At 51.7% G+C, this 26,326-nt stretch overlaps 1 protein-coding gene across 1 annotated transcript; it reads left to right on the top strand.

Moving 5' to 3' along the window:
- The first annotated feature begins 1,627 nt into the window (after positions 1–1,627).
- Positions 1,628–23,672, top strand: LOC119958936 (4F2 cell-surface antigen heavy chain-like). Its single transcript, XM_038787460.1, has 9 exons — positions 1,628–2,152; positions 5,067–5,240; positions 5,348–5,448; positions 6,024–6,104; positions 15,561–15,625; positions 15,727–15,922; positions 19,414–19,551; positions 20,328–20,438; positions 22,494–23,672. Exons 1-9 carry the CDS (start codon positions 1,717–1,719, stop codon positions 22,830–22,832), a joined length of 1,641 nt encoding a protein of 546 aa, XP_038643388.1. The 5' UTR covers positions 1,628–1,716; the 3' UTR covers positions 22,833–23,672.
- Positions 23,673–26,326: the final 2,654 nt, after the last annotated feature.

Below are 26,326 nucleotides of genomic sequence, written 5' to 3'. Positions count from 1 at the left end.
GGTTAACACTGCTGTCTCACAGTGCCAGGGACCGGGGTTAACACTGCTGTCTCACAGTGCCGGGGACCCAGGTTAACACTGCTGTCTCACAGTGCCAGGGACCCAGGTTAACACTGCTGTCTCAGTGCCAGGGACCGGGGTTAGCACTGCTGTCTTACAGAGCCAGGGACCTGGGTTAGCACTGCTGTCTCACAGTGCCAGGGACCGGGGTTAGCACTGCTGTCTCACAGCGCCAGGGACCCAGGTTAACACTGCTGCCTCACAGCACCAGGGACCTGGGTTCAATTCCAGCTCTAGGTGACTGTGTGGAGTTTGCTCCAGTTTCATCTCAATTCAGAGACGTGAAAGTTAGGTGGGTTGGCCATGATCAATTGCCCTTTAGTGTCCAAAGAGGTGGGGTTACAGGGATAGGGGAGGGGAAGGAATCTGGATAGTGTGCTCTTTCAGAGGGTCAGTGCAACCTCGATGGGCCGAATGACCTCCTTCTGCCTGTAGGGATTCAATGAATTATCTTCAGTCAGCTTCTTGATATTTACTGTATTAAAAAAAATACTAATCTGAAACAACTCTTCAGTTCCATCCTCAAATCTACCCTGCCATTCCCAGCTTCTGTACACCCCCTTGCCCCAGGGCACATTCATTTCAGTAAGAACCCTCTGCTTTCTGAATGCTGCATGTCCCACCTTAAATGATGCAATAGCAGAGAGAGGGGGAGGTGGGCCGTGTTTAAAAAGGCGAAGAAAGGAGGTGGAGTTTGTCAGATAGAAGAGAGAGCGCGCTGGAGTGTGTGGCGGTGTTATTTTGCTGTATTATAGAGCAGTGTTAGAGTGAGGTGGTGCAATATTGCTGAATTGCAGAAGTGTTAGAATTAGGGTGAGGGAGAGGGCAGTGGTGTAGTATTGCTGAGTTGGAGGGCAGTGTGAGGGAGGGAGAGGGTGGGTGGTGTATTACACAGCAGTGTTAGAGCCAGGGTTATATCACTGTGTTGGAGAGCAGTGTTAGGGTGAGAGAGAGAGGGAGTGTGTGTGTGAGGGAGAGTGTTGGGGAGAGTGAGAGAGTGTGTCAGAGGGAGTGAGGGGGAGTGTGAGTGAGTGAAGGGAGAGAGTGTGAGGGGGAGTGAGTGAGGTAGTGTGAGTGTCTGGGGGAGTGTGAGGTAGTGAGTGGGGGAGTGACTGAGTGAGGGGGAGGCAGTGTCTGAGTGAGGGGGAGGTAGTGAGGGAGTGTCTGAGTGAGGGAGTGTCTGTGAGGGGGAGGTAGTGAGTGAGGTAGTAAGGGAGTGAGGGGTGCCTGAGTGAGGGGGATAGGGAGTGAGGTAGTGTGCGTGTGAGGAGTGCCTCAGTGTGTGAGGTAGTGTCTGTGTGAGGGAGTGTGTGAGGTAGTGAGTGTGGAGTGCCTGAGTGAGTGAGGTAGTGTGTGTGTGAGGGAGTGAGGAGTGCCTGAGTGAGGTAGTGTCTGAGTGAGTGAGGTAGTGAGTGTGTGAGGTAGTGTCTGTGAGTGAGGTAGTGAGTGTGTGTGAGGAGTGCCTCAGTGTGAGGTAGTGAGTGTGCGAGGGGTAGTGAGGGAGTGAGGAGTGCCTCAGTGTGTGAGGGGTAGTGAGGGAGTGAGTGTGTGAGGTAGTGTCTGAGTGAGTGAGGTAGTGAGTGTGTGTGAGGAGTGCCACAGTGTGAGGTAGTGAGTGTGCGAGGGGTAGTGAGGGAGTGAGTGAGCGGCTCGGCGATGAGCGGCCCGCAGGGGAGCCCTCCGGACGGCCCAGCCGCAGACGCCGAGCTGGGGCCGCTGCGGGAGGTGGAGCTGGAGGATGTGGAGTTGGAGAAGGTGCCGCTAGGCCCGGGGCCTGGGGACAGTAACGGGGCGCTGAAGCCGCTGAAGGGTAGCCCAGGCCCGGGGAGGGTGGCTGGGCCTAGCGGCCTGTCTAAGGAGGAGTTACTGAGGGTAGCGGGTAGCCCAGCCTGGCAGCGGGCTCGCTGGGCCCTCCTGCTGCTATTCTGGCTGGCCTGGCTGGCTATGCTGGCCGGGGCCATCGCCATCATCCTCAAGGCCCCCCGCTGCCGCTCACTGCCTCCCGCTGCCTGGTGGCGGAGCGGGGCCGCCTACCAGCTACACAGCCCGGCCTTCCAGGACTCGGATGGAGACGGAGCCGGAGACCTGGCAGGTACCCGGGGGGGGGGGGGGGGGCGACCGGGACTCGGGGCCTGGCAGGTGGCCGGGGGGGGGGGGGGGAGGCCGGGGCTCGGGGCCTGGCAGGTACCCGGGGGGGGGGGGGGGGGAGAGAGAGGGAGGCCTGGGCCGGGGGGCCGGGCAGGTACCCGGGGGGGAGGCCGGGGCTCGGGGCCTGGCAGGTACCCGGGGGGGGGGGGAGAGGGAGGCCTGGGCCGGGCAGGTACCCGGGGGGGGAGGCCGGGGCTCGGGGCCTGGCAGGTACCCGGGGGGGACCGGGGCCTGGCAGGTGGCCGGGGGGGGGGGGGGGAGAGAGAGGGAGGCCTGGGCCGGGGGGCCGGGCAGGTACCCGGGGGGGGGAGGCCGGGGCTCGGGGCCTGGCAGGTACCCGGGGGGGGGGGAGAGAGGGAGGCCTGGGCCGGGCAGGTACCCGGGGGGGAGGCCGGGGCTCGGGGCCTGGCAGGTACCCGGGGGGGACCGGGGCCTGGCAGGTGGCCGGGGGGGGGGGGGGGAGAGAGAGGGAGGCCTGGGCCGGGGGGCCGGGCAGGTACCCGGGGGGGGAGGCCGGGGCTCGGGGCCTGGCAGGTACCCGGGGGGGGGGGAGAGAGGGAGGCCTGGGCCGGGCAGGTACCGGGGGGGGAGGCCGGGGGGAGGCCGGGGCTCGGGGCCTGGCAGGTACCCGGGGGGGGGGGAGAGAGGGAGGCCTGGGCCGGGCAGGTACCCGGGGGGGGAGGCCGGGGGGAGGCCGGGGCTCGGGGCCTGGCAGGTACCCGGGGGGGACCGGGGCCTGGCAGGTGGCCGGGGGGGGGGGGGGGGGCGACCGGGGCCCGGGGGGGGGGCCCCCGGCATTTGGCGGTTGGGAGTTGCCCGCCCCCTTTTCGCCCAGGCCACGCCCTCTTTTCGCCAAGCCCACGCCCACTGTCGCTCAGGTCCCGCCCACTATCGCTCAGCCCCCGCCCCTTTCCGCACAAGCCCCTCCTCCTGTCACCCGGGCCCCACCCCCATCTCACAGGCCCTGTACCCAGGCCCCGCCCCCCGGTCGCTCGGGCCCTGTCGCCCGGGCCCCGCCCCATCTGGCCCAGGCCCCGCCCCCTGTTGCTTGGGACCTGTCGCCCGGGCCCCGCCCCATCTGTCACCCAGGCCCGCCCTGTTGCTCAGGCCCCACCCCCTGTCACCCAGGCCCTGCCCCAGGCCCCGCCCTTGTTGCTTGGGACCTGTCGCCCGGGCCCCGCCCCATCTGCCCCGGGCCCCGCCCTTTGTACCCAGGCCCCGCCCCCGGTCGCTCGGGCCCTGTCGCCTGGGCCCCGCCCCATCTGGCCCAGGCCCCGCCCCCTGTTGCTTGGGTCCTGTCGCCTGAGCCCCGCCCTTTGTACCCAGGCCCCGCCCCCTGTAGCCCAGGCCCCGCCCCCGGTCGCTCAGGCCCTGTCGCCCGGGCTCCGCCCCATCTGCCCCAGGTCCCACCCCCTGTCACCCAGGCCCCGCCCCCTGTCACCTGGGCCCCGCCCCATCTGTCACCCAGGCCCCGCCCCCGGTCACTCAGGCCCTGTCGCCCGGGCCCCGCCCCATCTGGCCCAGGCCCCACCCCCTGTCACCTGGGCCCCGCCCCATCTGTCACCCAGGCCCCACCCCCTGTCACCCAGGCCCCACCCCCTGTCACCCAGGCCCCACCCCCGTCACCCAGGCCCGCCCCGTCGCCCGGGCCCGCCCCCTGTCATTCTGGCCCCGTCGCCCGGGCCCGCCCCCCCCCCCCCCCCCCCGGCCCAGGCCCGCCCCCTGTCACCGAGGCCCCGCCCCCTTTCGCTTAGGCCCTGTCACCCAGGCCCTGTCCCCTGTCACCAGGGCCCCGCCCCCTGTCACTGAGGCCCCACCCCCTGTCACCCGGGCTCCGCCCCCTGGCTGATCACAATCCCCACAGTGACCAGGAGACCATTCAGCCCATCCAGGCTGACCCCACCCTCACCCTGTAACATAAGAACTAGGAGCAGGAGTCGGCCATCTGGCCTCGAGCCTCCTCCGCCATTCAGTGAAATGAGAATGGCTTATTGTCACGAGTAGGCTTCAATTAAGTTACTGTGAAAAGCCCCTAGTCGCCACATTCCGCCGCCTGTTCGGAGAGGCTGGGTTGAGATCATGGCTGATCTTTTGTGGACTCAGCTCCACTTTCCAGCCCGAACACCATAACCCTTAATCCCTTTATTCTTCAGAAAACTATCTATATTTATCTTAAAAACATTTAATGCACGAGCACACCCAGGTCTCTCTGCACAGCAGCATGCTTTAATATTTTATCATTTAAATAATAATCCCGTTTGCTGTTATTCCTACCAAAAAACAGCCCCACCCAGCCCCCTCCCCCACCCACTTCCCCTCCCCCACCCAGGGTCAATCCCCCACCCTCTCCCCATGACCCCCACCCTCTCCCCGTGACCCCCACCCTCTCCCCGTGACCCCCACCCTCTCCCCGTGACCCCCACCCTCTCCCCGTAACCCCCACCCTCTCCCCGTAACCCCACCCCAAGGAGCAATTTATCACGGCCAATCCACCTAACCTGCACATCTTTGGACTGTGGGAGGAAACCGGAGCACCCGGAGGAAACCCACGCAGACACGGGGAGGACGTGCAGACTCCGCACAGACAGTGACCCAAGCCGGGGATCAAACCTGGGATCCTGGTGCTGTGAAGCTACAGTGCTAACCACTGTGCTACCATGCCACCCCTATACTGTTTATAGGGTGCATACTGTACAGTGTATACTACAGTGGTAGATGTGGTGTATACTGTTGTGTATTCAATGTATATGGTGCCTATACATTATGGGGGGGGTTTAAATTCAATTAATTAAATGTAATCTGCAATTTAAAAAGGTGCTATCAACAGTGGAAACTGTGAGACTGTCTGTTGTCTGTAGGAGTAGCAGAGAGAATGGAGGAAATTGCTGCGCTCAAGATGAAGAGTATTATTATCGGCCCAATCCACAAGACTGCTCCAGACAACATCAGAGAGACCAGGCTGACCGAAATCGACAGCAAACTGGGCAACCTGGAGCAGTTGCAGAAGCTGCTGGAGGCGGCCAGACGGAAAGGTAATCAGGGGGGGGGGGGGGGGGGAGAAACTGAAGGTGGAACCAAGCGTCCCACCCTGTATCTCCTGCCACTTCTCCAAGCTCAGTCTCATTTTGTGTGCACACAGGTATCAAGGTGATTCTGGATCTAACTCCGAATTACAGAGGAAAGCAGGAGTGGTTTGGGATTAACTTCAACAGGACTAATGGCAGCCAGGACTATTTACAGGTACGTGCCACTCCCTGTGCGTCGCGACAGGCCAGACAGTGTCCCTCCCGAGTCGCCCATTTGAATGGCCAGAGGGTCATCTCCTGTCCCTCAGCATGGTTCTTCCTGCAGGAGGGAATTACCTGCTGTTCAGTGACACCCCTCCTCCACTGACTGGGAAAGATATGTGTGGAGTGTACCATAGAACTCCCAGAGTGTAGAAGGAGGCCATTCGGCCCATCAAGCCTACACCAACCCTCTGAATGAGCATCCTACCTCAGCCCACTCTCCCACCCCATCCATGAGGGTGACACACTAGAAACCAGCCTGTCGTGACTGTCTGTGAGTTGAGGAAGGTGATTTGGTTATTTGAGGGTGGAGGATATGGAAGCAACCCAATAGAAACACCTACTGGCCAGAGCCCGCCACTACAATGTGACCGTTTACATTCAGGATTTCCATTGTGAACAAATGCAAAAAATACTGGACAATCTGGCTGACAGCGTCTCTGCGGAGAGAGATGGGAGCTAACGTTTCGAATCTAGATGGAGGGGGGAAAACACAAAATGAAAATAATCGAACTGTGTTTTTGACAGGAGAAAGAAGCATTTCGATATTGGCTGGAAAAAGGTTTGGATGGGCTGCGTCTGCGGGGAATTGAGCAAGTTGTGAATTCTGTGAGTAGCGGTCATTCTTCTTGCCTTTGACTCAGCACCCCCCCCCCCCCCCCCCCCCCCGATCACAACCCACTCACACACACACACACAGTCACCTTCCAGTGTGAGCGAGTCACTGTCGCTGGGGTGGGGGAGCTGTGCTGGCCTTGTCTGAGACAGGGGAACGTCAGAATGGGGGGAGGCGGTGACGTAGTGGTTTTGTCACTGGGCTAGTAACCCAGAGACCCAGAGTCATCCAGAGACCCAGAGTAATGCATTGGGCTCCTAGATGATGGAATCTGAATTCAATAAAAATCTGGAAATAAAAGTCTAAAGATGACCGTGAAACCATTGTCGATTGTCGTAAAAACCCATCTGCTTCACTCGTGTCCTTTCGGGAAATCTGCCGCCCTTGCCTGGTCCGGCCTACATGTGACTCCAGACCCACAGCAATGTGGTTGACATTTAAATGCCCGTTCGAGGGCAGTTAGGGGTGGGCAATAAAGGCTAGCACAGCCCAGCGATGCCCACGTCCCATAAAACAAGTAAAGAGAAATGACAGCTCTTTCCCCTCTCTTCCTCCTTCTGTTCCTGGGTGCCCACCGCCCAGTGCTCTGACTGGGAATCGCCTGCTTGGGTTGCAATATGACATTTGTTATGGGAGCGGCGTTTTCAGAACCCCAAAATATATCATGGAGTTCAACCAATCCCCCCACTTTAATGTATTGTTGCTTTTGAAGCACACAGCTTGTTCTCCAGGTGTGGTATTACAATTATGGACACATGGGTTTTTAAACACAAAACAATGTTTATTCCATGAATTCAACTTAACCTTTTAAATAAACATTGGATCACTTAACACCCCTTACTTCAAAGATAACCCCAAAAATAATATAACACTAAATAATCCCTCATAATGTTCCTTCAAACCTCCAAAAGACTTCACCTTTAACAACAGAAACACATCAGGTTAAAGACATTACTATTATGAGTTTAAATCACCCAAATGATTCAGAGATGATCTTTCATGGCAGAGATCACAGCAAATCCAGCTCACTGCAAACACAGACACACCCAAGCTCTTTGTCTCAAAACCCGGCTTTCTCCTTTCAAACAGCTCACAGCAAACCAGCCAGGCACTTTTCAGCTGCTCTCTCTCAAACTGAAAATAAAAGCAGAAGTGAGCTCAGCTCCCCCCACCCTCTGACATCACTTCAGTAATATGAGCTGCACCATTTCTTAAAGGTACATTGCTTAAACATCCATTTCTTAAAGATACATTGCTTAAACATCCATTTCTTAAAGGTACATTGCTTAAACATCCATTTCTTAAAGGTACACTCACATGACACCTCCCCCAAGAAAAAAAAATAAACCATCAACTTCAAGATGGTTTCATTTTTCACTTTTGCACCATCCACTAAGAAATGTACACAGTAAATATACTTTTTCGTTTCACAAAAAAAAACACACGCAAACAGGCATAACAATAAAGTCCATCTTTCCCGTTCTTCTTCCTCCAACCGAAATCCTTCCAATCATCACATTTCTAACAAAGCATCGGCTATCACATTTTCCCATCCTGCCACATGTACTATTTTTAAATGAAATGGCTGTAACAATAAACTCCAGCGAAACAGCCTTGCGTTGTTACTCCGGAGTCGCTCCAAAAACGTCAAAGGATTATGATCAGTATATATAACGGTGTCAGATGGATTGCTGGTCACATAAATCTGAAAATGTTGCAAAGCCAGCACCAAACTCAAAGTCTCCTTCTCAATCGTCGGAAATGTTTTCTGGTGAGAATTCAATTTCTTTGAAAAATAACCAACAGGCCGCTCTGGCCCTTCGTCGTCGTCTTGTAGAAGCACCGCACCTACCCCCACATCACTCACATCAACAGCCACTTTGAATGGTTTGGTATAATTTGGGATGGCTAACACAGGAGCAGTGGCTAACACAACCTTCGGGCCGTCAAATGCCTGTTGACACTCCGCTGTCCACTGGAATTTGTTACGCTTCTTGAGCAAGTCTGTCAGTGGAGTGACCACACTGCTAAAATTTGGTACAAATTTCCGCTAAAATCCACTCATACCAAGAAACCGTATTATTTCCCGACGTGTCGAGGGTATCGGAAACTCCCCAATAACTTTGGTTTTCACATCCCGTGGGACCATTCGACCCTGTCCGATTGTATGGCCAAGGAAAGTGACTTGGGCTTTTCCAAATTCCCTTTTGGCCAGGTTTATCACCAAACCCGCCTCCTGAAGTTGATCAAATAACTCCCTCAGATGTTTGAAATCTTCTTTCCATTACGTTAGTGATGGAAAGGGATAAGTATACCCCGCAGAGCAAGAGTTATAGCTGGGGGAAGGGCAATTATGATGCCATTAGACATGACTTACGATGTGTTGGTTGGAGAAGTAGGCTGCAAGGGTTGGGCACACTGGATATGTGGAGCTTGTTCAAGGAACAGCTATTGCATGTTCTTGATAAGTACGTACCAGTCAGGCAGGGAGGAAGGGGTCGAGCGAGGGAACCGTGGTTTACCAAAGAAGTGGAATCTCTTGTTAAGAGGAAGAAGGAGGCCTATGTGAAGATGAGGCGTGAAGTTTCAGTTGGGGCGCTTGATAGTTACAAGGAAGCGAGGAAGGATCTAAAGAGAGAGCTGAGACGAGCAAGGAGGGGACATGAGAAGTCTTTGGCAGGTAGGATCAAGGAAAACCCAAAAGCTTTCTATAGGTATGTCAGGAATAAAAGAATGACTAGGGTAAGAGTAGGGCCAGTCAAGGACAGTGGTGGGAAGTTGTGTGTGGAGGCTGAGGAGATAAGCGAGATACTAAATGAATACTTTTCGTCAGTATTCACTCAAGAAAAAGATAATATTGAGGAGGAGAATGCTGAGACCCAGGCTATTAGAATAGATGGCATTGAGGTGCGTAGGGAAGAAGTGTTGGCAATTCTGGACAAGGTGAAAATAGATAAGTCCCCGGGGCCGGATGGGATTATCCTAGGATTCTCTGGGAAGCCAGGGAAGAGATTGCTGAGCCTTTGGCTTTGATTTTTAGGTCATCATTGGCTACAGGAATAGTGCCAGAGGACTGGAGGATAGCAAATGTGGTCCCTTTGTTCAAGAAGGGGAGTAGAGATAACCCCGGTAACTATAGGCCGGTGAGCCTAACGTCTGTGGTGGGTAAAGTCTTGGAGAGGATTATAAAAGATACGATTTATAATCATCTAGATAGGAATAATATGATTAGGGATAGTCAGCATGGTTTTGTGAAGGGTAGGTCATGCCTCACAAACCTTATCGAGTTCTTTGAGAAGGTGACTGAACAGGTAGACGAGGGTAGAGCAGTTGATGTGGTGTATATGGATTTCAGTAAAGCGTTTGATAAGGTTCCCCACGGTCGGCTATTGCAGAAAATACGGAGGCTGGGGATTGAGGGTGATTTAGAGATGTGGATCAGAAATTGGCTAGTTGAAAGAAGACAGAGAGTGGTAGTTGATGGGAAATGTTCAGAATGGAGTTCAGTTACGAGTGGCGTACCACAAGGATCTGTTCTGGGGCCGTTGCTGTTTGTCATTTATAAATGACCTAGAGGAGGGCGCAGAAGGATGGGTGAGTAAATTTGCAGACGACACTAAAGTCGGTGGAGTTGTAGACAGTGCGGAAGGATGTTGCAGGTTACAGAGGGACATAGATAAGCTGCAGAGCTGGGCTGAGAGGTGGCAAATGGAGTTTAATGTGGAGAAGTGTGAGGTGATTCACTTTGGAAAGAATAACAGGAATGCGGAATATTTGGCTAATGGTAAAATTCTTGGTAGTGTGGATGAGCAGAGGGATCTCGGTGTCCATGTACATAGATCCCTGAAAGTTGCCACCCAGGTTGATAGGGTTGTGAAGAAGGCCTATGGTGTGTTGGCCTTTATTGGTAGAGGGATTGAGTTCCGGAGCCATGAGGTCATGATGCAGCTGTACCAAACTCTGGCATTTGGAGTATTGCGTACAGTTCTGGTCGCCTCATTATAGGAAGGACGTGGAAGCTTTGGAACGGGTGCAGAGGAGATTTACCAGGATGTTGCCTGGTATGGAGGGAAAATCTTATGAGGAAAGGCTGATGGACTTGAGGTTGTTTTCGTTAGAGAGAAGAAGGTTAAGAGGTGACTTAATAGAGGCATACAAAATGATCAGAGGGTTAGATAGGGTGGACAGCGAGAGCCTTCTCCCGCGGATGGAGGTGGCTAGCACGAGGGGACATAGCCTTAAATTGAGGGGTAATAGATATAGGACAGAGGCCAGAGGTGGGTTTTTTACGCAAAGAGTGGTGAGGCCGTGGAATGCCCTACCTGCAACAGTAGTGAACTCGCCAACATTGAGGGCATTTAAAAATTTATTGGATAAGCATATGGATGATAATGGCATAGTGTAGGTTAGATGGCCTTTAGTTTTTTTTTCCATGTCGGTGCAACATCGAGGGCCGAAGGGCCTGTACTGCGCTGTATCGTTCTATGTTCTATGTTCTATGTTCTATGTCTGGCTGAACACTACCAGATCATCGATGTGTACCGCACAATTGGGTAATCCTGAATCAACTGTATTAGTTAACCATTGAAATGTGGCTGGGGCGTTTTTCATGCCAAATGGCATAACTTTGAATTGGTATATGCCATCTGGAGTCACAAAAGCTGAAATCTCCTTCGCCCTTTCAGATAAAGGTACCTGCCAGTAACCTTTCAGTAAATCCAATTTGGAAATAAAAGCGGATTGTCCCACTTTCTCAATACAATCCTTCAAACGTGGGATAGGGTAAGAGTCCGTTCTTGTAACTGCATTCACCTTTCGATAGTCCACACACAACCGTTGGGTACCGTCTGGTTTAGGTACCATCACTACGGGTGAGCTCCATTGGCTGCAACCCACTTCAATTATGCCATTTTCCTGCATACTCTCAATCTCTCTGTTAACCTGTGCCAATTTTAAAGGGTTAAGTCTGTATGGATGTTGTTTGATAGGAACATTTCCCACATCTACATCATGTATAGCCGTTTTAGTACTTCCCAATTTATCTCTACAAACTTGCCCATGTGATATCAATAACTCTTTCAGGTCAGTTTGTTTTTCCTCTGGAAGGTAACTCAACAATTCATCCCAATTTTTAAGAACATCCTCATTTTCCAATTTAATTTGAGGTATGTCAAATTCACAGTCATCTGGATTTGGTTCGTCATTTTGAGTTAGAATCATTAAAACTTCCTTTTTCTCTCCTTCCCTTTCAAAGTACCTTTTAAGCATATTCACATGACACACTCGGTGAGTCTTCCTTCTATCTGGTGTTTTTACCACATAATTCACCTCACTTAATTTCCTTTCAATCTGATACGGTCCACAAACCCTAGCTTTTAAAGGCTCACCTACCACTGGTAACAACACTAAACTTTATCTTCACTGGGAAAACTACGAACTTTGGATTTCTTGTCCGCTACCCGTTTCATCACATTTTGTGCAACTTTCAAATGTTGTCCAGCCAATTCACCTGCTCTATTTAATCATTCCCTAAAATTTGACACGTAATCCAATAGTATAATTTCCGATTTCTCATTCACCAATTTTTCCTTAATCAATTTAAGTGGTCCTCTCACCTCATGATCAAAAATTAGTTCAAAAGGACTAAATTTGGTTGACTCATTAGGTGCATCCCTAATTGTAAACAATACGAATGGAATTCCTTCATCCCAATCCTCTGGATAATCTTGACATTACGCCCTCAATATTGTCTTTAATGTCTGATGCCACCTTTCTAACGCTCCTTGCGATTCTGGATGGTACGCAGTTGATTTAAATTGTTTTATTCCTAAACTATCCATAACTTGTTTGAATAACTTTGAAATACAATTTGATCCTTGATCCGATTGAATTTCTGTGGGTAGTCCATATCTAGTAAAGAATTTAAGTAACTCCTCCACAATCCGTTTAGCTGTAATATTACGTACTGGAATGGCCTCTGGAAACCTAGTAGACACATCCATTATAGTCAATGTTTTAGGAAGCGGTCCTACACAATCAATTAGGACCCTTGTAAAAGGTTCCTCAAATGCTGGAATGGGTATTAAGGGCTCTGGTTTTATCACTTCTTGAGGTTTCCCTATCACTTGACATATGTGACATGATTGACAAAATTTAACTACATCTTTATGTAGTCCAGGCTAATAAAAATGTTTCTGGATTTTGAGTTTTCCTTATTCCCAAATGACCTCCCACTGGTACCTCATGTGCAACTAGCAACACCTCCTTTCTATACCATACTGGCAATACTACTTGATGAACGTCTGCCCGCTTTTCATCCGTCTGCATATGTACGGGTCTCCATTTTCTCATCAAGACATCACTTTTACGGTAATAACACTCTGGTATACTCTCAGATTCCTCTTCCGTATATGCTTTCTGATATATCCGTTTTATTTCTACATCTTTCTGTTGTAACTCCGCCAATTTTCCTGAACTAAAAATATCCGCCTCATCCTCCACCTGTTCTTGTTCTTTTTCAACCATCTGATCAAAAATCGTTTCTGATAATTGCACTTCAACTTCATCTTCACTCTTTGATTTCTCCTCTTGTCTTAACCTGTGACTTTGCGACCGGGTTACTACACAATCCGGAAAAGTCCCAGGATATTCATCCTTCAACCCTTCAGTTGTCTGATTTTCCACTGGCTTATCAACCACAGTAGGCATCACTCCCACCTGCGATCCAGCTATATCATTACCCAAGATAAACTGTATTCCTGGACAAGATAGTTTCTCTATTACTCCTATTACCACTTCACCACTCTTCACTGGACTTTCCAACCTTACCTTATATAATGGAACACTACTCCTCTCACCCTGAATTCCACATATCACTACCTTTTCTGGTAACATTCTTCCCAAACTACATAATTCCTCATCTCTCCCCTATAAAGATTGACTAGCCCCTGTATCTCTTAAAATTGTGAAGTCTTTACCTGCTCCTCCTGATACGCATGAGTAAACTTTACCCACACAAGTAAATTCTTTAAAGACATCTGGCACCTTCTTATCAATTACTTCTTGATCAGGCTGTACAATCGTTTGCACCTCCTTCGCCTCCCTTGGGCTTTCCTTTACTACTCTAACAAATCCCACTGTCTTACCCTGTTTTACCACATCAGCCTTCCCAGTGTTTTTCTTCAACCACCGACACTGTGACTTTACATGGCCTAGTTTATTACAGTGAAAACATTTGAAACTTTTCATTTCTTTTCCACCCTCCTGGATTTCTGTTTTAATCTGAGGTACACTCTCTTTATTGTCTCCCATCAGATCACCTTTACCTTTACCACTTGAGTATTTCTCATGTCCCCAGTTTCTATCCCTCACCGGCTGAAACTGATGTCGGAAACCAATCTTTGATTTATGAACTAATTCATAATCATCTGCCATTTCTGCTGCTAATCTCGCAGTTTTAACCCTCTGTTCTTCCACATGAGTTCTCACTACATCAGGAATTGAATTTTTAAACTCCTCCAAAAGTATAATTTCTCTGAGAGCTTCATACGTTTGGTCTATTTTCAAAACCCTTATCCACCTATCAAAATTACTCTGTTTGAGCCTTTCAAACTCCATGTATGTTTGACCAAATTCTTTCCTTAAATTTCTAAACCTTCCTCTGTAAGCTTCAGGCACGAGCTCATATGCACTTAAGATTGATTTCTTCACTTCCTCATACGTTCCAGATACCTCATCAGGTAGTGTTGCAAACACTTCACTATCTCCTCCCACAGTCCAAAGATGTGCAGGTTAGGTGGATTGGCCATGCTAAATTGCCCGTAGTGTAAGGTTAATGGGGGGGATTGTTGGGTTACGGGGATACGGGTTACGTGGGTTTAAGTGGGGTGATCATTGCTCGGCACAACATCGAGGGCCGAAGGGCCTGTTCTGTGCTGTACTGTTCTATGTTCTATGTTCCACCTACCAGCTTTGTTTGAATCAGTAACACCCACATGTCCTGTGGCCATTTCATTTGTTTAGCTACCTTCTCAAATGAAATGAAAAAGGCTTCCACCTCCTTCTCGTCAAACCTTGGTAATGCTTGGACATATTTAAATAGATCCCCACTAAGCCTTCGACTATGACGCTCTTTCTCACTATCCTCATCACTATCATCCAACTGTACGTTTCCCTTTACGTCTGCCAATTTTAATTGACTGCCATGTTTCATGGCCATTTTCCGAAGTTCAAACTCCCCCTCTTTATCTTTTTCCCTGATCTGTATCTCCCTTTCTTTTTATTTTTCTTCTCTCTCCTTTTCTTTTTCCTCTCTCTCTCTCTTTCTTTTTCCTCTCTCTCTCTCTTTCTTTTTCCTCTCTCTCTCTCTTTTTCCTCTCCCTCTCTATCTTATTCAAGCTGCTTTAACTCTTTCTCATGTTCCATTTGTTTAATTTGCAACTGAACTTTTGCCATTTCCAATGAGTCAGACTCTATCTCAGGCAACCTTAAATGCTTAACCACCACCATAATTCCCTCATCTTTTCGCATTTTGTCAGGTAATGTTAACTGCAATGTTTTTGCCAAATCTAACAGTCCACTTTTCGTCTCTGTCTGTAAGGTACTGCGTGTGACATTCTCCACCCCCAAAAACTTCTGAGCCTATGAAAGAGCCATTGTCCACAACACACTTAAACTAAAATACCACACCGGAAAAGCAACAATCCTTCACTGTCTTTAAGTTCACAAAAGCCAATCCAATAGATAGACTTTTATCCCCCTCGAGCCCCCAATTGTTATGGGAGCGGCGTTTTCAGAACCCCAAAATGTATCATGGAGTTCAACCAACCTCTCCCTTTAATGTATTGTTGCTTTTGAAGCACACGGCTTGTTCTCCAGGTGTGGTATTACAATTATGGACACGTGGGTTTTTAAACACAAAACATTGTTTATTCCATGAATTCAACTTAACCTTTTAAATAAACATTGGATCACTTAACACCCCTTACTTCAAAGATAACCCCGAAAATAATACAACACTAAATAATCCCTCATAATGTTCCTTCAAACCTCCAAAAGACTTCACCTTTAACCTTCACCAGAAACACATCAGGTTAAAGACATTACTATTATGAGTTTAAATCACCCAAATGATTCAGAGATAGTCTTTCATGGCAGAGATCACAGCAGATCCAGCTCACTGCAAAACACAGACACACCCAAGCTCTTTTCCTCAAAACCCGGCTTTCAAACAGCTCACAGCAAACCAGCCAGGCACTTTTCAGCTGCTCTCTCTCAAACTGAAACTAAAAGCCGAAGTGAACTCAACTCAGCTACCCCCGCCCTCTGACATCTCTTCAGTAATATGAGCTGCTCCATTTCTTAAAGGTACATTGCTTAAACATCCATTTCTTAAAGGTACACTCACATGACACATTGAATGACAGACTGACTGTTTTAATTATTGGCAGGCACCCAGCAGGGTGGAGGAGTGGCAGAACCTTACCAAGAACTTCTCTGTGGATGAGAAACCACGGTAAGCAAACAGCAGCAGAACTCTGATCGAAACACTCTCCAAAATCATCCGGAATGTGAATATTCATTTGGCCTTTTTTCCCCCCAACCCCACCCTGTCAGGGCCCTCATCTTGGCCACAGTGAGCAGTAACAGCGAGGAAATCCTGCAGCTGCTGAACCAATCGGACACGGACATTCTCTTCAGTTACTACCTCCGGGAAACCCTCGTTCCGGCAGAGCCTCTCCGAGCAGACAACGTCCGGCAAAGTGTTGAGAAATACATCGCAAACTGTGGCAAAACCTGGCCCAGCTGGGCGGTATGTAACCCCCACCACTCTCCTTTCTCCCCCACCCCGGGCCTCTCCACCCATCCCTTTCCAAACCCTCCACCTCTTTCCTGTGTAAACGGAAGGGACACCGACGATTAATAAGACGGAGGAGCAGAATTAGGCCACTCAGCCCATCGAATCTGATCCACCATTCAATCATGGCTGATATTTTTCCCATCCCCATTCTCCTGCCTTCTCCCCATAACCCCTGATCCCCTTATTAATCAAGAACCTATCCATCTCTGTCTTAAAGACACTCAGTGATTTGGCCTCCACAGCCTTCTGCGGCAAAGAGTTCCACAGATTCACCACCCTCTGGCTGAAGAAATTCCTCCTCATCTCTGTTTTAAAGGATCGTCCCTTCAGTCTGAGATGGTGTCCTCTGCTTCTAGTTTCTCCTACAAGTTTCTCCTAAGGGGCTGGTTTAGCACAGGGCTAAATCGCTGGCTTTGAAAGCAGGACAGCAGCACGGTTCAATTCCCGTACCAGCCTCCCCGAACAGGCGCCGGAATGTGGCGACTCGGGGCTTTTCACAGTAACTTCATTTGATGCCTAATTGTGACAAAACGCGATTTTCATTCCAAGTGGAAACATCCTCTCCACGTCCACTCTATCCAGGCCTCGCAGTATCCTGTAAGTTTCAATAAGATTCCCCCCTCATCCTTCTAAACTCCAACGAGTACAAAGAACAAAGAAAATGACAGCACGTTCATATATCTGTCTAGATGCATCTTAAATGATGCTATTGTGCCCGCCCCTACCACCTCCACTGGCAAAGCGTTCCAGGCACCCACCACCCTCTGCGTAAAAAACTTCCCACGCACATCTCCCTTAAACTTTCCCCCTCTCACTTTGAAATCGTGACCCCTTGTAATTGACACGCCCAATCTTGGAAAAAGCTTGTTGCTATCCACCCTGTCCATACCTCTCATAATTTTGTAGACCTCAATCAGGTCCCCCCTCAACCTCCGTCTTTCCAACGAAAACAATCCTAATCTACTCAACCTTTCTTCATAGCTAGCACCCTCCATACCAGGCAACATCCTGGTGAACCTCCTCTGCACCCTCTCTAAAGCATCCACATCCTTCTGGTAATGTGGCGACCAGAACTGCACGCAGTATTCCAAATGTGGCCGAACCAAAGTCCTATACAACTGTAACATGACCTGCCAACTCTTGTACTCAATACCCCGTCCGATGAAGGCAAGCATGCTGTATGCCTTCTTAACCACTCTGTCCACCTGCGTTGCCACCTTCGGGGTACAATGGACCTAGTACAGACCCAGAGTCCTCAACCATTCTTCATACGACAAGTTCTTCATTCCAGGGATCATTCTTGTGAACCTCCTCTGGACCCTTTCCAAGGCCAGCACATCCTTCCTTAGATATGAACTGCTCACAATACTCCAAATGGGGTCTGACCAGAGCCTTATACAGCCTCAGACGTACATCCCTGCTCTTGTATTCTAGCCCTCTCGACATGAATGCTAACATTGCATTTGCCTTCCGAACTGCCGACTGAACCTTAAGAAAATCTTGAACAAGGACTCCCAAGTCCCTTTGTGCTTCTGCTTTCCGAAGCATTTCCCCATTTAGAAAATAGTCTATGCCTAAATTCCTCCTTCCAAAGTGCATAACCTCACACTTTTCCACATTGTATTCCATCTGCCACTTCTTTGCCCACTCTCCTAGCCTGTCCAAGTCCTTCTGCAGCCACCCTGCTTCCTCAATACTACCTGTCTCTCTACAGATCTTTGTATCATCTGCAAACTTAGCAACAGTGCCTTCAGTTCTTCCAGATCATTAATGTATATTGTGAAAAGTTGTGGTCCCAGCACAGACCCCAGAGGTACACCACTAGTCACCGGCTGCCATCCTGAAAAAGACTTTCATCCCCACTCTCTGCCTTCTGCCAGTCAGCCAATCCTCTATCCATGCCAGGATCTTACCCTGAACACCATGGGCTCTTAACTTATTTAACAGTCTCCTATGCGGCACCTTGTCAAAAGCCTTCTGGAAATCTAAATAAATCACGTCCACTGATTCTCCCTTGTCTAACTTCCTTGTTACTTCCTCAAAGAACTCGAACAGATTTGTCAGACATGACCTTCCCTTGTCAAAGCCGTGCTGACTCAGTCCTATTTTATCATGCACTTTCAAGTACTTTGCGATCTAATCTTTAATCATGAAATCTAAATTTCCCATATTCTGCCTCCCTCCCTTCTTAAACAGGAGGTGTTACATTAGCCACCTGGACCCTTCCTGCCTCCAGTGATTCCTGAAATGCCTCCACAATTTGCTCAGCTATCTCTTTTAGAACCCTGGGGTGTAGTCCAGGTGACTTATCCACCTTCAGACCTTTCGGTTTCCCCGGAACCTTCTCCTCAGTGATGGCCACTACACTCACCTCTGCCCCCTGATGTGTACGATGGTTAGCGATTGTTTCAGGGATGTGGGTGGCTGTGGCAAGGTGTGAAAACCTCCACCCCTCCCTCGCCTGATCTCCTATTCCAGTCAGATCTGTGTCTTAACCTTAAAAATCTCCTTGTCCAGGAGCAGCATGGTGGCACAGTGGTTAGCACTGCTGCCTCACGGCACCGAGGTCCCAGGTTCGATCCCGGCTCTGGGTCACTGTCCGTGTAGACAGTTGCACATTCCCCCCGTGTCTGCGTGGGTTTCGCCCCCACAACCCAAAGATGTGGAGAGTAGGTGGATTGGCCTCGCTAAATTGCCCCTTAATTGGAAAAAAAAATCTCCTTGCCCAATTAAACTCTCGTGATCCCAGTTTTGACATTCCCAATGGAACCCCTGAAACCTCAACAGTTTTTTGGGAGAGTTTCATGTTCCCACTCCCCTGTGTGTGCCGGGGGGGGGGGGGGGGGGGGGGGGGGAAATGGGCAGCACGGTAGGACAGTGGTTAGCACTGTGGCTTCACAGCGGCAGGGTCCTGGGTTCGATTCCCGGCTTGGGTCACTGTCTGTGCGGAGTCTGCACGTTCTCCCCGTGTCTGCGTGGGTTTCCTCCGGGTGCTCCGGTTTCCTCCCACAAGTCCCGAAAGACATTCTGAATTCTCCCTCTGTGTACCCGAACAGGCGCCGGAATGTGGCGACTAGGGGCTTTTCACAGTAACTTCATTGCAGTGTTAATGTAAGCCTACTTGTGACAAGAATATAGATCCCCTCCCCCGGCCTTGTTTAGGATTCTTTGCTGCAGCACCACTCTATTGAGCCTTGCGGATCGTTAATCATCTTAATCCCTCGAAGAGATCACCCCATTAACTGTACCTCGAAGGAATGCTAACTTCGCCTGCGCATCTTCATCAATGTGCTCAAGCCAGACTGGACTGTGTGCCTTCTGCAGTTGAATATCCTGCCGCAGTCTGGACATGCTCACCAGGAGTGGGCCTGTGGCTGAGGCGCCATGAGGGGAGGGGGCTCGGATGGCAGTCTCTGACTCCCATTCATTGTTTTTGTTTGTAGATTGGTGGCTTTGAAGTGGGTCACATGGCGTCATCGCTGGAGCAGTACCTCCATGGCCTGGTGCACGTGATGCTCTTCACACTTCCCGGAACTCCCTTCATTTATTATGGAGATGAGATTGGACTGGAGGATACCCAGGTACGGGCACACGCTCGTGGTCACGCTCGCAGGGTCTGGGGACCGGGAAAGACTTGCTGAGCTCTGGAGCTAAAACTAGAGAACTTTGGGCAGAGGAAGTGAAACAGACACAACCGCAGACCTCCTGATCGGCCGGTTACTGCACTGACTCATCAACTCACGGGTCTGAGCCCAATCTGACCGTGCACTGGGGGAGGGGGCCTGAGGCGATTGGGGTGAGGGGAGGGACCGGCATGGAGAGAGGGGCCGGAGGGGGCAGGGTTGGAGGGAAAAGCCGATGTAGAGGGAGGGGAGGAGGGAGGGGCAGGGGGTTGGAAGAGGCCGATGCTGAGGGAGGGTTGGGGGGGGGAGGGGAAGGGGCCAGTGTGGAGGGAGGGGCTGGCACGGCGGGAGGGATCGGGGTGGTGGGAGAGGGTCAGGGCGGAGACGGAGGGGAGCAGGGCACAGGGAGAAGGTCGGAACGATGCGCTGTTGTAGGTGACGAGACGTTAAACCAAAGCGCCATCTGTCCCCTCGGGTGGGTGTACAAGATCCCATGGGGGAGGGGGCTGGGGAGGGGGTGATGGGGGAGGGATGGGGAGGGAAGGATGGGGCACCCGGGTTCTCTGCGGTGTCCTGGGGCCAGTATTTCTCCCCCAGCCAACATCACCACAAACAGCTGGCCTGGTTCATCACCACATTGCTGTGTGTCAGATCTTCCTGTGTGTGATTTGCAGATAGAATGCACTCCTTCGGGTCCCAGCACCTCTAACTTATGTCTCCTGTTCTGCCTGCAGCCATTTCAAAATAAAACGCCGTGGATGTTGTGGAACACTTCGGCAAATGGAGGCTTCACATCAAACGCCAGCATCAGTCACTTTGTTCCACCTTTAAATCGCACGGTGCAGGTCAGTATCCCACAGCCCCTGCACCATAGCTCGTTGACAGAAGAGATTTGTCTCTGGGGTACAGGTCCCACGCACACTGACTCTCACTGGGGTACGGGTCCCACGCACACTGACTCTCACTGGGGTACAGGTCCCACACACACTGACTCTCACTGGGGTCCTACACACACTGACTCTCACTGGGGTACGGGTCCCACGCACACTGACTCTCACTGGGGTAGGGGTCCCACACACACTGACTCTCACTGGGGTACGGGTCCCACACACACTGACTCTCACTGGGGTCCCACACACACTGACTCTCACTGGGGTCCCACACACACTGACTCTCACTGGGGTCCCACACACACTGACTCTCACTGGGGTACGGGTCCCACACACACTGACTCTCACTGGGGTACGGGTCCCACACACACTGACTCTCACTGGGGTCCCACACACACTGACTCTCACTGGGGTCCCACACACACTGACTCTCACTGGGGTACGGGTCCCACACACACTGACTCTCACTGGGGTACGGGTCCCACACACTGACTCTCACTGGGGTACGGGTCCCACACACACTGACTCTCACTGGGGTACGGGTCCCACACACACTGACTCTCACTGGGGTCCCACACACACTGACTCTCACTGGGGTACGGGTCCCACACACACTGACTCTCACTGGTCCCACACACACTGACTCTCACTGGGGTCCCACACACACTGACTCTCACTGGGGTACGGGTCCCACACACTGACTCTCACTGGGGTACGGGTCCCACACACTGACTCTCACTGGGGTCCCCACACACTGACTCTCACTGGGGTACGGGTCCCACACACACTGACTCTCACTGGGGTCCCACACACACTGACTCTCACTGGGGTCCCACACACACTGACTCTCACTGGGGTCCCACACACACTGACTCTCACTGGGGTACAGACCCACACACACTGACTCTCACTGGGGTACAGACCCACACACACTGACTCTCACTGGGGTACAGACCCACACACACTGACTCTCACTGGGGTACGGGTCCCACACACACTGACTCTCACTGGGGTACGGGACCCACGCACACTGACTCTCACTGGGGTACGGGTCCCACACACACTGACTCTCACTGGGGTCCCACACACACTGACTCTCACTGGGGTACGGGTCCCCCACACACACTGACTCTCACTGGGGTACGGGTCCCACACACACTGACTCTCACTGGGGTACGGGTCCCACACACACTGACTCTCACTGGGGTACGGGTCCCACACACACTGACTCTCACTGGGGTCCCACACACACTGACTCTCACTGGGGTACGGGTCCCACATACACTGACTCTCACTGGGGTACGGGTCCCACACACACCGACTCTCACTGGGGTCCCACACACACTGACTCTCACTGGGGTACGGGTCCCACACACACTGACTCTCACTGGGGTACGGGTCCCACACACACTGACTCTCACTGGGGTCCCACACACACTGACTCTCACTGGGGTACGGGTCCCACACACACTGACTCTCACTGGGGTCCCACACACACTGACTCTCACTGGGGTACGGGTCCCACACACACTGACTCTCACTGGGTACGGGTCCCACACACACTGACTCTCACTGGGGTCCCACACACACTGACTCTCACTGGGGTACGGGTCCCACACACACTGACTCTCACTGGGGTACGGGTCCCACACACACTGACTCTCACTGGGGTCCCACACACACTGACTCTCACTGGGGTACAGACCCACACACACTGACTCTCACTGGGGTACGGGTCCCACACACACTGACTCTCACTGGGGTACGGGTCCCACACACACTGACTCTCACTGGGGTCCCACACACACTGACTCTCACTGGGGTACAGACCCACACACACTGACTCTCACTGGGGTACGGGTCCCACACACACTGACTCTGCCGTTACGGGGAAGTTTGTCTTGATTAATTTGGCTTCTTATGTCGAATAGATGTGCCGTTTAAATTGATTAGTGGGTTGCAGTGTGTTGCGAAAGGCGATTGTGTTGACACTGTGTCTTTTCACTGTAGGGTCAGATGTCCCCTCCGTCGCCTTTATCCTTGATAAAGAAGCTCAGTTTGCTGAAAATGAAAGAACGCTCGTTACTATTTGGAGAGTTTGAGTCTGTACACAGCTCGCCAACGGTGTACGTCTATTCACGAATCTGGGACCAAAGTGACCGATTCCTCGTCCTCCTCAACTTTGGGAAGCAGTCGAGTGAAATCTCGCTGGCGGGCAACAGTCTGCCGGCCGAGGCCTCGGTGGAGCTGAGTTCGGTCGGTCAGAGGCTGGAGGGGATGGTCAGTTTATCGAAACTCCATCTCGCTGGAGGGGAGGGGTTACTATTGAAATTCCCCTTTGTCGCTTGAGGTGCGGGTGGGGCCCCTCCCCAGGCCCCTCACACTCCTAACGTGTAAGATGGTCCACCTAAAGATGTTCTGTGGGGAGTTTAATCATCCGGTCATCAACTTTCACATTCTGTCGTATGTTGGGTTAACACAACTGATTTTTACAAACTGTATTCATTGTCTTTCTCGTCTGACACGCACTGTGAGAGGTGGAGCGACGTGTTCCGATGCTTCCCTATTTCTCCGGGAGAATCTCGCTGCCGGGGAGAAGTAGGAAAAGCGGGTAACAGCTGCTTTGGGGTTGTTGAGTCCACTCCGGGAGTTGGAGACACCCTCAATGAGGGAGGGGGTGGGGGTGCTGAGATCTGAACGAGGGGTTTACGCAGCCTCCAATGTGCCAGGCGTTTGGGCTGAGGAACCGGGGTGTTGATCTGACACCGAGTCCCCCCCCCCCCCCCCCCCCCCCCCCGGTAACCGTTATAAGCGGGTACTGTGGGCGGCTACCTGGTGACCAGTCCCAACATGCCGATCAGCAGTCAGGGAAGTCGGGCTGATTCGAGGAAGCGTCCAAGGTGCCGTGTTGCAGGCACGGTCTTGCGAACCTCAGCACATTGAAGATCGGCAAGTGATACAGTTCCCTTTGTGCGAGTGTGTGTGTGTGTGTGTCTGACGAGGAGCCAGATGGTGATGCCAGCAGGTATTGAGCAGCTTAGGATCTCCACCCTCGCCAAGTTATCTTTCGCTGTTAACAAAATGTTGGGTTTGGTGGGTTCTCTGCATGGTATTTTTTTAACCAGATTGAAATTTTCATAGTGCATTTTCTCTTCCATCTGAATAAAAAAGAACATTTAGAAAGAAAAACTGATCCAGGACTTTTTTTTTTTGTTGTTGCAATGTTTCCCCTCTGCGGAGTCTTGCTGGAGAGCCAAGAATGGCAACCTCACATTGTCAAAAAGCAAAGTCCACATTTGACAGCAAATCCATTATCTGCGCGTTTATGTCCGTGCTGCGCCTTGGAGTTTGCAATGTCTGTTTGCGTCGTGTCTCCTACATTACAACAATTACACTCTTTAAAATACTTCCATCCACGGTAAGTGCTTTTGGACAGTCGGTGTTGAGCTGCTGCCTCACGGCGTCGAAGACCCAGGTTCAATCCCTGCCCCGGGTCACTGTCCGTGTGGTGTTTGCACATTCCTCCCCCCTATCGGCGTGGGTCTCACCCCCACAACCCAAACATGTTAAGGGTAAGATCCTGGCATGGATAGAGGATTGGCTGACTGGCAGAAGGCAGAGAGTGGGGATGAAAGTCTTTTTCAGGATGGCAGCCGGTGACTAGTGGTGTGCCTCGGGGGTCGGTGCTGGGACCACAACTTTTCACAATATCTGTGCCCTAAATGGTCTACCCCGTATCCTCAGACTATGCCCCCTGGTTCTGGACACCCTCAGCGTCAGGAACATCCTTCCTGCATCTACCCTGTGCAGTCCTGATGGGGAGATGCCGGCGCTGGACTGGGCACAGTAAGAAGTCTCACAGCCTTCTGGGGCAATTCATTAGCCACCAGCCACCTCACTCAGTCCGGGATGTCACTGATGTCAGTCTAAACGAGCACAAACTTCTGAATCTTCTGTTTGAATTCACGGTGCAAGCAGCAGGTTAAAGTCCCAACAGGTCTGTTTGAAATCACAAGCTGTCGGAGCGCTGCTCCTTCCTCAGTGAAGTGGAGGCAGGTTCACAATCACAGCATATACAGGAGAGGCACAATCGCAAGAAAATGGGTGGCACAGTGGTTAGCACTGTTGCCTCACAGTGCCGAGGTCCCAGGTTCGATCCCGGCTCTGGGTCACTGGAGTGGAGTTTGCACATTCTCCCCGTGTCTGCGTGGGTTTCGCTCCCACAACCCAAAGATGTGCAGGTTAGGTGGATTGGCCACGCTAAATTGCCCCCTAATTGGATAAAAAAATGAATTGGGTACTCTATCAAAAAAAAAACAATTGCGAGATAATTACAGATTGAAATGTGAAGAATGGTTTGAATGTGAGTCTTTACAGGTAAACAAATCTTCACAGGAATACAGTGTGAATGGAGATAGGGGTAACTCCAGGTTAAAGAGGTGTGAATTGTCTCAAACCAGGACAGTTGGTAGGATTTTGCAAGCCCAGGCCAGATGGTGGGGGGTGAATGTAATGCGACATGAATCCCAGGTCCCGGTTGAGGCCGCACTCATGTGTGCGGAACTTGGCTATCAGTTTCTGCTCAGCGATTCTGCGTTGTCGCGCGTCCTGAAGGCCGCCTTGGAGAGCGCTTACCCGGAGATCAGAGGCTGAATGCCCTTGACTGCTGAAGTGTTCCCCGACTGGGAGGGAACATTCCTGCCTGGTGATTGTCGCGCGATGTCCGTTCATTTGTTGTCGCAGTGTCTGCATGGTCTCGCCAGTGTACCACGCTTCGGGACATCCTTTCCTGCAGCGTGTGAGGTAAACAACGTTGGCCGAGTCGCACGGGTATGTACCGCGTACCTGGTGGGTGGTGTTCTCATGGAGTGGGGGGGGGGGGGGGTTACCGGGCTGATTCCCCGGATTCAGGCTGATTCCTGGGATGAGGGGATTCCCGGGATGGGGGAGGGGTTTACCGGGCTGATTCCCGGGATGGGATTATCCGGTCTGATTCCCGGGATGGGGGGATTATCCGGGATGGGATTATCCGTTCTGATTCCGGGATGGGGGGATTATCTGGTCTGATTCCCGGGAAGGGGGGATTATCCGTGCTGATTCCCGGGATGGGGCATTTATCCACGCTGATTCCCGGGATGGAGGTATCCCGGGATGGGGGGATTATCCAGGCTGATTCCTGGGATGGGGGATTATCCCGGCTAATTCCCGGGAAGGGGGGATAATCTGGGCTGATTCCTTGGTTGGGGGATTATCCCGTCTGATTTCCGATCGGGGGGGGGGGGGGGGTTTTCCCAGCTGATTCCCATGATGCGGTGGGGGATCCCCGGAATCGGGGGGATTATCCGGGATGGGGTGGATTATCCAGACTGATTCCTGGTCTGGGGGGATTCCCGGGATGGGGGGTATTATCGGGATTGACTCCCGGGATGGTGTTAATTCCCTGGATGGGGGGATTATCGGGATTGATCTCTGGGATGGGGGGATTATCCGGGATGGGGGGATTATCCGGGATGGAAGGGGTTATCCGGGATGGGGGGATTATCTAGGATGGGGGGATTATCCAGGATGGGGGGATTATCCGGGATGGGAGGGATTATCCGGGATGGGAGGGACTATCCGGGATGGGGAGATTATCCGGATGGGGGGGGAATTATCCGGATGGGGGGATAATACGAGATGGGAGAGACTATCCGGGATGGGGGGAATATCCAGGATGGGAGGGATTATCCAGATGGGAGGGATTATCCGGGGTGGGAGGGATTATCCGGGGTGGGAGGGACTATCCGTGATGGGGAGATTATCCGGATGGGGGAGTATCCGAGATGGGAGGGATTATCCGGGAT

The sequence above is a fragment of the Scyliorhinus canicula genome, chromosome 31, assembly GCF_902713615.1.
Source record: "Scyliorhinus canicula chromosome 31, sScyCan1.1, whole genome shotgun sequence".
NCBI lineage: Eukaryota > Metazoa > Chordata > Chondrichthyes > Carcharhiniformes > Scyliorhinidae > Scyliorhinus > Scyliorhinus canicula.
This window is presented reverse-complemented; position numbering and strand designations above follow the sequence as displayed.

What these genes read in the sequence shown, in the direction of transcription:
- LOC119958936 (XM_038787460.1), top strand. Translation starts at nt 1,717, where the DNA reads ATGAGCGGCCCGCAGGGGAGCCCTCCGGACGGCCCAGCCGCAGACGCC. An exon ending in CGGAGCCGGAGACCTGGCAG is followed by an intron (nt 2,153 to 5,066) that starts GTACCCGGGGGG and finishes TGTTGTCTGTAG; the next exon opens with GAGTAGCAGAGAGAATGGAG. An exon ending in GGAGGCGGCCAGACGGAAAG is followed by an intron (nt 5,241 to 5,347) that starts GTAATCAGGGGG and finishes GTGTGCACACAG; the next exon opens with GTATCAAGGTGATTCTGGAT.